Source organism: Oncorhynchus kisutch, linkage group LG29 (genome assembly GCF_002021735.2).
Source record: "Oncorhynchus kisutch isolate 150728-3 linkage group LG29, Okis_V2, whole genome shotgun sequence".
NCBI classification, from domain to species: domain Eukaryota; kingdom Metazoa; phylum Chordata; class Actinopteri; order Salmoniformes; family Salmonidae; genus Oncorhynchus; species Oncorhynchus kisutch.
Genome location: NC_034202.2, coordinates 36,176,643 through 36,189,750, shown reverse-complemented (window position 1 = coordinate 36,189,750; position 13,108 = coordinate 36,176,643). Strand labels below are relative to the sequence as shown.

At 44.5% G+C, this 13,108-nt stretch overlaps 1 protein-coding gene across 3 annotated transcripts in view; it reads left to right on the top strand.

The window, feature by feature from the left end:
* LOC109873914 (serine/threonine-protein kinase TAO1-like) overlaps positions 1-13,108 on the top strand; it is a 49,041-nt gene that overhangs the window by 19,196 nt on the left and 16,737 nt on the right. For 2 of the 3 annotated variants that reach the window (XM_031809513.1, XM_031809512.1), the window contains 4 exons: positions 6,065-6,146; positions 8,687-8,854; positions 9,110-9,310; positions 11,967-12,101. In XM_031809513.1, coding sequence (XP_031665373.1) covers positions 6,065-6,146; positions 8,687-8,854; positions 9,110-9,310; positions 11,967-12,101 — 586 coding nt within the window. The remainder of the gene's footprint in view (positions 1-6,064; positions 6,147-8,686; positions 8,855-9,109; positions 9,311-11,966; positions 12,102-13,108) is intronic. The other variant, XM_031809514.1, reaches the window with a different exon arrangement.

Genomic DNA, 13,108 nt, shown 5'->3' with positions numbered 1-13,108 from the left:
AGCAGCAAGAGCGACATCATTGATGTATACAGAGAAAAGAGTCGGCCAGAGGATTGAATCCTGTGGCACCCCCATAGAAACTGCCAGAGGTCCGGACAACAGGCCCTCTGATTTGACACACTGAACTCTGTCAGAGAAGTAGTTGGTGAACCAGGCTAGGCAGTCATTTGATAAATCAAGGCTGTTGAGTCTGCCGATAAGAATAAGGTGATTGACAGAGTCGAAAGCCTTGGCCAGGTTGATGAATACAGCTGCACAGTAATGTCTCTTATTGATGGCTGTTATGATATCGTTTAGGACCTTGAGCGTGGCTGAGGTGCACCCGTGACCAGCTCGGAAACCAGATTGCATAGCGGGGAAGGTACGGTGGGATTCGAAATGGTCAGTGATCAGTTTAACTTCTTGGCGCACCCAACCCGTTAGCGGGATCATTTTCGTCAACATCCGCTGAATTGCAGAGTGCCAAATTCAAATTAAATTACTAAAAATATTACATTTTCATGAAATCACAAGTGCAATATAGCAAAACACAGTTTTAGCTTGTTGTTAATCCACCTGGTGTGTCAGATTTAAAAAAAGCTTTACAGCTAAAGCTATCCAAGCGTTTATGTTAGGACATCTCTCTCAGCAGACAAAACATTACAACCAGCTAGCAGCAAAGTAGATTGGTCACGGAAGTCAGAAAAGCAATAAAATGAATCGCTTACCTTTGATGATCTTCAGATGTTTGCACTCACGAGACTCCCAGTTACACAATACATGTTCAATAAAGATTATTTTTATATCCAAAATACCTCCATTTGGTTGGCGCGTTTAGTTGAGTAATCCACAGACTCGAGCGGTCACGACGGGGCAGAAGAAAATTCCAAATAGTATCCGTAAAATTCGTAGAAACATGTCAAACGTTTTTTATAATCAATCCTCAGGTTGTTTTTACAATAATCGATAATATCAACTGGACCGTAGCTTTTTCAATAGGAGAGAGAGCGAGAAAATGTCTGCTCCAAGCTGTTGCGCATGCAAAACTCTGCTGGCACCCAGCCATCCACTGACGCGATGTGATCGTTCTCGCTCATTTTTCAGAATAAAAGGCTGAAACTATGTCTAAAGACTGTTCACACCATGTGGAAGCCATAGGGAAAGGAATCTGGTTGATATCCCTTTAAATGGAGGGAAGGCATGCAATGGAACAGGGAGCTTTCAAAATAAGAGGCACTTCCTAGTTGGATTATCCTCAGGTTTTCGCCTGCAATATCAGTTATGTTATACTCACATACAATATTTAGACAGTTTTGGAAACTTTTGAGTTTTCTATCCTAATCTGACAATTATATGCAATTTAATTTGGGTACGTTTTTCATCCAAACATCAAAATACTGCCCCCTACATTCAACAGGTTAACTTGGCTTTTGAAGACGTTAGAAAGGCAGGGTTGGATAGATATAGGTCTGTAGCAGTTTGGGTCTACAGTGTCTCCGCCTTTGAAGAGGGGGATGACCGTGGCAGCTTTCCAATCTTTGGGGATCTCAGACAATACGAAAGAGAGGTTGAGCAAGCTAGTAATAGGGGTTGCAAGAATTTTGGCTGATAAATTTAGGAAGAGGGGTCCAGATTGTCTAGCTCGGGTGATTTGTAGGTTCCAGATTTTGCAGCTCTTTTCGAACATCAGCTATCTGGATTTGGGTGAAGGAGAAATGGGGGAGGCTTGTGCAAGTTGCGGTGAGGGGTGCAGGGCTGTTGACCGGGGTCGGGGTAGCTATGTGGAAATCATGGCCAGCTGTAGAAAAATGCTTATCGGTGATGAGTGTTTCCTAGCCTTAGTGCAGTGGGCAGCTGGGAGGAGGTGCGCTTGTTCTCCATGGGCTTTACAGTGTCCCAGAACTTTTTGGAGTTTGTGTGACAGGATGCAAATTTCTGTTTGAAAACGCTAGCCTTTGCTTTCCTAACTGCCTGTATATATTGGTTCCTAACTTCCCTGAATAGTTGCTTATAGCGGGGGCTATTCGATGCTAATGCAGTACGCCTCAGGATGTTTTTGTGCTGGTCAAGGGCAGTCAGGTCTTGAGTGAAACAAGGGCTTTATCTGTTCCTGGTTTTACATTTTTTGAATGGTGCATGTGCATGTTAGATGGTGAGGAAAGCACTTTTTTAAAGAACAACCAGATGTCCTCTACTGACTGAATGAGGTCAATATCCTTCCAGGATACCCGGGCCAGGTCGATTAGAAAGGCCTTCTCGCTGAAATGTTTTAGGGAGCGTTTGACAGTGATGAGGGGTGGTTGCTTGACCGCAGACCCATTACAGACGCAGGCAATGAGGCAGTGATTGCTGAGATCCTGGTTGAAAACAGCAGAGGTGTATTTGGAGGGCAGGTTGGTTAGGATGATATCTATGAGGGTGCCCGTGTTTACAGATTTGGGGTTGTACCTGGTGGGTTCCTTGATAATTTGTGTGATATTGAGAGCATCAAGCTTAGATTGTAGGATGGCCAGGGTGTTAAGCATGTCCCAGTTTAGGTCACCTAACAGCACGAGCTCTGAAGATAGATGGGGGGCAATCAATTCACATATTGTGTCCAGGGCACACCTGGGGGCAGAGGGTGGTCTATACCAAGCGGCAACGTTAAGAGACTTGTTTCTGGAAAGGTACATTTTTAGAAGTAGAAGCTCAAATTGTTTGGGCTCAGACCTGGATAGTAAGACAGAACTCTGCAGGCTATCCCTGCAGTAGATTGCAACTCCGCCCCCTTTGGCATTTTGTCAGAAAATGTTATAGTTAGGGATGGAAATGTCTGGGTTTTTGGTGGGCTTCCTAAGCCAGGATTCAGACATGACATCCAGGTTGGCGGAGTGTGCTAGGGCAGTGAATAAAGGCTTTTACGGTTACAGAAGTCAACAAATGATAGCACCTGGGAAATGGGAGTGGAGCTAGGCACTGCAGGGTCTGGATTAACCTCCACATCACCAGAGGAACAGAGGAGGAGTAGGATAATGGTCGGCTAAAGGCTAACAGAACTGGTTGTCTAGTGCGTTCGGAACAGAGAGTAAAAGGAGCAGGTTTCTGGGCACGGTAGAATAGATTCAAGGCATAATGTACAGACAAAGGTATGGTAGGATGTGAATACAGTTGGGGTAAACCTGTGCATAAAGTGACGATGAAAGAGATTTATTGTCTCGAATATCATTTAAACCAGGTGATTTCACCCCATGTGTGGGAGGTGGAACTAAAGTGTTAACTAAGGCGTATTGAGCAGGGCTAGAGGTTCTACAGTGAAATAAGGCAACAATTGCTAACCAAAACAGCAATGGACAAGGCATATTGATGTTAGGGAGAGGCATGCGTAGCCGAGTGATCATAGGAGTCCAGTGAGTGGCTTCAGGCAGCTAGCAGGCCGGGGCTAGCAAGCTAGCGGAAGGGTCTTTGAGGGAAGTCGCGACGGAAGAAAGTCTGTTTTGGCACCCTCGTGCAGTTACGTCGGCAGACGGATCAGCAGGGCTCCGTGTGGTAAACCAGGCCAATTGGCAAAATAGGTATAGTGGCCAAAGAATTTGTCCAATGGGCCTCTTAAGCTAACAGTCCAATGTGCTCTAGACAGCTAGCAGGCCACGGCTAGCGGTATGGCATTCAGGGGATGTCGCAACGGAGGAGCCAGATGAAAAATCCCCGTCGGCAGAATTACGTTGGTAGTCCGGTCCAATTGGCAAAATAGGTATTGTAGCCCAAGGAGTGGCTGATGGGCCTCTTCAGCTAGCCGGGAGGTGGTCCTAGCAGATCGGCCTAGCAATGGCTAATTGACTACTAGCTAGTAGCCCGTTAGCTGGCTAGCTTTTGATGGTTGTTCCAGTTTATAAGTATACAAAATAACAGATCCGTACCACATTGGGTGAGGCGGGTTGCAGGAGAGTATGTTCAGTTCGTAGATGGAAAGTAATATTGAAATATATACAATTTTTTCACGAAAAAACAAGGAATAATTATATTTACACTGGACAGCACGGGGCATGTTTTATGAGGCATGTTTTACCTTGCTTCAAAGTAGCCTAAAGGCAAAATCATTGGAGGCAATTATCTGATAGACTTGTCTGAAGACAGGCCATTGATCAAGACTTGTCTGAAGACAGGCCATTGATCAAGACTTGTCTGAAGACAGGCCATTGAAACTAGTAAGCTATTTCGCTCGTGTTCTATTGGTTTGTAACTTTCTTTCATTGTCCAGTCTTGGCACATTGCTGCCCTAATAATGTGAAGAAATAACAGTTTATCAACATTTTAAGCTAAACGGTCTAATATGTTGCATGAGCCTCATTGCTTTTGAATGTAAAAAAAAAAAAATTATGTAGCCTAGGCCTACTGGTTGTATGAATTTGGGGTATATTGTCCCACAACTGTCCCAGAGTCTGTTTCGGCTATTTCTTTCTCCACAAGCTGACCAATAGAATAGGTACACTGTTCTACTGAGGGGGATAGTAGATTGACATAGGCAGCGCGTCCATAAGGCTTAGGGAAGCTTTCGCTAAGTGAATTGAATTAAATTGCCAAAATGATATAGCCTACTGTCTATACAGAAATAAATGAAATCATTCAGAATAGGCTACTAAAGCATGATTTGGCCAAAGACTATCATTTACCCCTAGCTGTAAAGAAATGATAAGTTGTGGATCGTTTTAAATCTCATTGCCTACGGTCGGGAAAGAAAAGCAGCGCGTGCTGCAAATACCAAATAGATCAGTTGTGACTGTCAGTGAAAAGTAGAGGGGCCCTGCCAGTCATATCGCTATATTTCTAAATGAAATCGTGAGAAAACATAGTTTGGAAAACAAATGACTGTTGTAAAGCAAATAAAAGACTCTAACCTGTCTTTATATTTATCAAAATTCTCAACTTAATTGAGCGAACAACAGTAGTCCTATATGCTAGCTTATTGGCACCAGCAGAGAGCATCGGCCGTATCCCCAGTGAGTGGACACTGAGCATGTTCACTCTTTATCATCGTTGGGTCAGTGCCACTTATGTTTGTTTCTGGACAATACTTTCCTCCAGTTTAGATGGACGTCATTTTCTATGTGTCTCCCCTTCTCTGAGGCCTGTTTATATGGACAGCGTTGATGTTATTGATCTGTTTGTCATTGTCAGAAGAGTAGGCTACCCTGTCATTTGTCATATTAAGAAAAGATTCAGCTGATGTCTCCAGTCATACAAAGTGTAGTAGAATTGTCTTTTTTCAGAACAGTGATTCAGTTGTATTATAAACCTAAATCATGACTAGCCAATCTACTCATCACATTCTGCATAGTGGACTGTCTTACATCAGTCTCTGCAAACGTGATGATGCAAGGAATGCTTTATTTTAAAGGTGCATTCACTGGGAACATTTGCTTCCCCCAAACTTAACTCACACGAGCCGGCTCGTATGCCTTGGCTCGTATGCCTTGGCTCGTATGCCTTGGCTCGTATGCCTTGGCCCGTATGCCTTGGCCCGTATGCCTTGGCCCGTATGCCTTGGCCCGTATGCCTTGGCCCGTATGCCTTGGCCCGTATGCCTTGGCCCGTATGCCTTGGCCCGTATGCCTTGGCCCGTATGCCTTGGCTCGTATGCCTTGGCTTGTGATTTAGCTGTTCGTTACTCCTCTTGTTGTCTAAGTAAAGGTTCTTCTAACGTCTTCAATGTGAGTGGTAAAGAAGGACACGTCCTTGTATCCTCCACTTGCACGTTCTGTTCAGATGAATTACCATGATCAACATGTGATTTCTGTCGTTCTGAGCACCGCGGGTGGACTCCCTAATCCGGGTACGGGGTCCGGTACATTTCTTAAATGTCCGGTGCCACATTTTCATAACGGAGACCCTGAGACAGACACACACACACACACACACAACTCCAGGTATTTTCATAAGGATATAGCATTTTATTGTAGTGCTATAGCTATTACGCATTAGGGCTATCATAGGTGATGGATTTTACTGTTACTTCAATGTAATTGTGACAATGTTTTTTTCTTCTTCACTTGCTCTTTATCCCTCCCTCCTTCCCTCCTTCTCTCCTTCCCTTCCTCTCTCTATGCAGGACGGATTACTTTAGAAACTTTGTTGATTCCTGCCTTCAGAAAATCCCCCAGGATAGACCCAAGTCTGACCATCTACTAAACGTGAGAACACTTAAAAAAATAAATAATAATAAATTGACATGAAGATTTTAGGTTTTGGGGTTTTTTCGCATATAGTCCTCTTAAAATACCCGATCTCAGTCCTCTTTAAAGTGAACTCTGTGCTTAAAAAAAAAAAGCTAAAGAACTGTTCTCTTTTATATTCACTAAATAGTTTACAGAGTACTTGTTGCATTCACATCACTATGTTTAAAAACTAACCAAGATATTCACTCAATGCACTTTGGGGTTTTTACAAAGTGCAGGACGAGCCATTCCATCAGAATCTGTTCTTGTGCTCCGCCCTATGGGACTCCCAATCACGGCTGGTTGTGATACAGCCAACATACATTTTGGAATCTTATAGATTGCAATTGGTTAAAATATGAGACAAACGTATTCTGAGTGGCGCTGTGATGAAAGGCACTGCATCGCAGTACTGGCTGTGCCACTAAAGATTCTGGGTTCTATTCCAGGCTCTGTCAACAGCCGGAAGCGACCGGGAGACCCATTGGTCGGTGCACAATTGGCCCAGCATCGTATCCTTGTCCCATCGCCCACTAGCAAATCCTGTGGCGGGCTGAGCGCAGTGCACGCTGACACGGTCGCCAGGTTTACGGTGTTTCCTCCGACACATTGGTGCAGCTGGCTTCCTGGTTAAGTGGGCATTGTGTCAAGAAGCAGTGCGGCTTGGTTGTGTTCGTACGGGAGTTACAGCGACGAGACAAGACTGTAACTACCAATTTGGATTCCACGAAATTGGGGGGGAAAAAGCCGTAAAACTACAAATAATAATAATCAATGCAAAATATGAGACATAATAAATGTAATCAGAAGATACTATTAACATGTAAATATTATTGGTAACAGAATAAATAGCAGAAGAGTGAACTGCAGATAAAATAATGAATTTATACACCCAATATAGGCGACTGCCCCTTTAAGAGCGAGAATTGTTCCCAGCCTATAGATTACTGTCTTCTCTCTATTCAAACCCCTCTATGGAATATACCACTAACTTAACACCCAGCCTATAGATCACATATTGCAAACACATAATCTAAACAAAACAACTCCACGCATATTTTGGCATTTCTGTGCATCCTTGACAATTGCTAATCAATATCCAACCACAGCACAGATTTTCTTTCTGCAAACCTGCACACCATCTTCTCTCTCCTATGGCACCAATGTGAGGGGTTATGTCAGTAGTCTAGTGTGAGGGGTTATGTCAGTAGTCTAGTGTGAGGGGTTATGTCAGTAGTCTAGTGTGAGGGGTTATGTCAGTAGTCTAGTGTGAGGGGTTATGTCAGTAGTCTAGTGTGAGGGGTTATGTCAGTAGTCTAGTGTGAGGGGTTATGTCAGTAGTCTAGTGTGAGGGGTTATGTCAGTAGTCTAGTGTGAGGGGTTATGTCAGTAGTCTAGTGTGAGGGGTTATGTCAGTAGTCTAGTGTGAGGGGTTATGTCAGTAGTCTAGTGTGAGGGGTTATGTCAGTAGTCTAGTGTGAGGGGTTATGTCAGTAGTCTAGTGTGAGGGGTTATGTCAGTAGTCTAGTGTGAGGGGTTATGTCAGTAGTCTAGTGTGAGGGGTTATGTCAGTAGTCTAGTGTGAGGGGTTATGTCAGTAGTCTAGTGTGAGGGGTTATGTCAGTAGTCTAGTGTGAGGGGTTATGTCAGTAGTCTAGTGTGAGGGGTTATGTCAGTAGTCTAGTGTGAGGGGTTATGTCAGTAGTCTAGTGTGAGGGGTTATGTCAGTAGTCTAGTGTGAGGGGTTATGTCAGTAGTCTAGTGTGAGGGGTTATGTCAGTAGTCTAGTGTGAGGGGTTATGTCAGTAGTCTAGTGTGAGGGGTTATGTCAGTAGTCTAGTGTGAGGGGTTATGTCAGTAGTCTAGTGTGAGGGGTTATGTCAGTAGTCTAGTGTGAGGGGTTATGTCAGTAGTCTAGTGTGAGGGGTTATGTCAGTAGTCTAGTGTGAGGGGTTATGTCAGTAGTCTAGTGTGAGGGGTTATGTCAGTAGTCTAGTGTGAGGGGTTATGTCAGTAGTCTAGTGTGAGGGGTTATGTCAGGGGAAACGGTGTTGCAGTAGTCTAGTGTGAGGGGTTATGGCAGGGGGAACGGTGTTGCAGTAGTCTAGTGTGAGGGGTTATGTCAGTAGTCTAGTGTGAGGGGTTATGGCAGGGGGAACGGTGTTGCAGTAGTCTAGTGTGTCGTGCAGGAATAATGACAAGCAAACCTGGGAAGCTTTGCGTTCACATTGCCCTAAAAAAAAGAGACCGCACCGCAGAATTCAAGCGAACTGAACTCCGACCACCTCTCGATCTCAGTTTGTTTCGGGGTTCTTTTGAGAGGTCTCAGTTCCAAACGCACCAAGTTAACAAAAATTGTCTGGAAGGCACGAAGTGTGAAAACGCCCTAAAAAATTATGCTATGTAAATGTCAACTGGTCAACTGAATAGGCTTGAATTAATAAATTAACTTTACCCCATCCTTCTCCTCCTTCACACTTTCCCTCCCTCCCTCCCTCTCTCTCCTACCCCTGTAGCATGCGTTTGTCCAACGAGAGCGTCCAGACTCTGTTCTGATGGATCTGATCCTGAGGACCAAAGAGGCGGTCAGGGAGCTGGACAACCTGCAGTACCGTAAGATGAAGAAGATCCTGTTCCAGGAGGCTCACAACGGACCACAGGCTGAGACACAGGATGGAGACGAGGTGTGTGTGGTGGTGAAGGGGAAGAGGATGTGTGTGTGTGTGGGGTAGTTTGCATGTAATCTTCAGTGCCAATCAGAGCAGAGGTAGCAGCCAGGGGATGAAACTGAACATACTATCTGACCACTCTCTGTTTTCCTATTTGTGAGGCTGTCTGTCTCCCTGTGTCTGTCTCCCTCCCCCTCTCTCTCTCTCTCTGGCTGTCTGTCTCTCTCTCTCACTGTTTGGGTGGCTCTCTCTCTGTCTGGGTGTGTCTAGGAGGTGGAGCACGGTGCAGGTCGTACAGACACAGTGAACAGTGTGGGCAGTAACCAGTCCATCCCCAGTATGTCTATCAGCTCCCAGAGCAGCTCAGTCAACAGTCTGAATGAAGCAGCACAGGACGACCGCAGTGAACTGGACCTGATGGAGGGAGACCACACGGTCATGTCCAACAGCTCTGTCATACACCTCAAACTGGTGGGGCTACTACACACTGAAGTGATGATGGCCGGGAAGCCGCTGTTTTGGAGGATATATTGGCATGGGTGTTAGGCCCGAGACTAAGCGACCCCGTGCCAATATATATACTCCAAACAACGGCTTCGAAGAAATTATCACTTTTATATATCGGGTTACCAACATATTCAAATGATTGACACTTTAATTTAAAAACTTTATTTTGATATATTTATTCATACTATTTCCTCCTTCCGCGAGATATACTGTACCAGTCAAAAGTTTAGACACACCTATTCATTCAATGGTTCTTATTTATTTGTACTATTTTCTACATTGTAGACTAATAATGATGAAATCAGAACTATGAAATAATACATATGGAATCATGTAGTAACTCAAAAAGTGTTAAACAAATCAAAATATATTTTAGGTTCTTCAAAGCATCCACCCTTTGCCTTGATGACAGTTTTACACGCTCTTGGCATTGTCTCAACCAGCTTCATGAGGTTGTCGCCTGGAATGCATTTCGATTAACAGGTGTGCCTTGTTAAAAGTTAATTTGTGGAATGTCTTTCCTTCTTAATGTGTTTGAGACAATCAGTTGTGTTGTGACAAGGTAGGGCTGTCGTATACAGAAGATAGCCCTATTTGGTAAATGACCAAGAACATATTATGGCAAGAACAGCTCAAATAAGCAAAGAGAAACACCAGTCCATCATTACTTTAAGACATGGTCAGTCAATCTTGAAAATGTCAAGAACTTTAAAGGTTTCTTTAATTACAGTCACAAAAACCATCAAGCGCTACTATGAAACTGGCTCTCATGAGGAACGCCACAGGAAAGGAAGACCCAGAGTTACCTCTGCTGCAGAGGATAAGTTCATTAGAGTTACCAGCCTCAGAAATTGCAGCCCAAATGAATGCTTCAGAGAATTCAATGGACACATCTCAACATAAACATTTTTGGTTCCAACCTCCGTGTCTTTGTGAGACGCAGATTAGGTGAACGGATGATCTCTGCATGTGTGTTTCCCACCGTGAAGCATGGAGAAGGAAGTGTGATGGAGTGAGGGTGCTTTGCTGATCATACTGTCTGTGATTTATTTAGAATTCAAGGCACACTTAACCAGCATGGCTACCACAGCATTCTACAGCGATACGCCATCCCATCTGGTTTGTGCTTAGTGTGACGATCATTTGCTTTTCAACAGGACAATGACCCAAAATACACCTCCAGGCTATGTAATGGCTATTTGACCAAAAATGATAGTGATAGATTGCTGCATCAGATGACCTGGCCTCCACAATCACCCGACCTCAATCCAATTGAGATGGTTTGGGATGAGTTGGACCGCAGAGTGACGGAAAAGCAGCCAACAAGTGCTCAGCATATGTGGGAACTCCTTCAGGACTGTTTGAAAAGTGTTCCAGGTGAAGCTGGTTGAGAGGATGCCAAGAGTGTGCAAAGCTGTCATCAAGGCAAAGGATGGCTGCTTGATTCTAAAATATATTTTGATTTCTTTAACACATGTTTTTGGTTACTACATGATTCCATATGTGTTATTTCATAGTTTTGATGTCTTCACTATTATTCTACAATGTAGAAAATAGTACAAATAAAGAAAACCCCTTGAATGAGTGCGTGTGTCTAAACTTCTGACTATTACTGTAGTCCCGACACAAATCTAGGTTTGCTACCCAAGCTGGCTGGTCGTTTGTTCTATCGGTTTGGCTGCCAGAGACGCGACCCAGTCGTTCAGTCTTTTTGTTCTGTGTTTATGGACGTGACCCACTCATTCGTTCGTAACGTTCTTTTCCCTTGCTAGCTAGCCAACTACGGCTTAGTCACGTCAGTGCAACAGCAGTGCAGCCAGAATAAGTAGCTGCATTTGCATTTTTTTAAGCCGTTGTCTAGTGACATTTATGTGGAGACATCCATAACAATGTGCTAATGATGTGCGATTTCACCTGGCATAGAAAATGTGCTCTCTCGTCAGGACAGTGTTGTTCAGAGGAGCTAGCCAACAACACAGCTAACACAATGACTAAAAACTGAAGCTGGGAAGACTGCTAACTATCTGCATTTTGTTTAGTTTTACCTGTTTTCGGTTGACATTTCTTTGTATATGTCCATAAAAACAATGATTTCATCTGGCTGAGAAAAGCTTCCTGTCTATCTCATCCCGACTCCCAACACATTCATTACTATGGGACCGCTGAGGATGGAATTTCGGCAGTGAAGCCATGTTGCAAATGTCAGAGAGACAGACGGCAAGGTTTATACAAATCTCCGCTGTTGAAAACTAAATGTTAGTCTAAAAGAAATCTGAGATAATGGCCAGATGCTTTTTATAGTGGAGATCAAGTTTATAAATTGCCTGGCTGGGCTGTTGAGACAGTGGATTAAGCAGTCCGATGGAACAGAGTAAATAGGCATTTTAATGTCATAGATTTAGCCGGTGGTAACTTGTGGAATAGACACCGGCTGGAATGCGGTTTTAACCAATCGTCCAGGATTAGACCCACACATTGTATAAACTGCTATACATACCATACATACACACACCACTTTACACACCTTGATACACACACCGCTATATTATTTATTTATATATATATATATATACACTGCATGTACACATGATGTTGATAATGATGACAATGCCTTGGCCAGGAGGAAGAGGAGGGTAACCATGGTGACCCAGAGGTGCAGGGCCATCCCACTGAGCCCCCGGCCGCTCAACCCCCAAGGAAACACTACAGAGAACGCAACAGAGAACACTTCGCTACCATACGCACTGCCTCACTGGTGAGAACACACACACCTACACACACTGCCTCACTGGTGAGAACACACACACCTACACACACTGCCTCACTGGTGAGAACACACACACCTACACACACTGCCTCACTGGTGAGAACACACACACCTACACACACTGCCTCACTGGTGAGAACACACACACCTACACACACTGCCTCACTGGTGAGAACACACACACCTACACACACTGCCTCACTGGTGAGAACACACATACCTACACACACTGCCTCACTGGTGAGAACACACACACCTACACACACTGCCTCACTGGTGAGAACACACACACCTACACACACTGCCTCACTGGTGAGAACACACACACCTACACACACTGCCTCACTGGTGAGAACACACACACCTACACACTGCCTCACTGGTGAGAACACACACACCTACACACTGCCTCACTGGTGAGAACACACACACATACACACACTGCCTCACTGGTGAGAATACACACACATACACACACTGCCTCACTGGTGAGAATACACACACATAAACACACTGCCTCACTGGTTAGAACACACACGCATACACACACTGCCTCACTGGTGAGAACACACACACACACACACTGCCTCACTGGTGAGAACACACACACCTACACACACTGCCTCACTGGTGAGAACACATACACACACTGCCTCACTGGTGAGAACACACACACCTACACACACTGCCTCACTGGTGAGAACACACACACCTACACACTGCCTCACTGGTGAGAACACACACACCTACACACACTGCCTCACTGGTGAGAACACACATACCTACACACACTGCCTCACTGGTGAGAACACACACACCTACACACACTGCCTCACTGGTGAGAACACACACACATACACACACTGCCTCACTGGTGAGAATACACACACATACACACACTGCCTCACTGGTGAGAATACACACACATAAACACACTGCCTCACTGGTGAGAACACACACACATACACACACTGCCTCACTGGTGAGAACACACA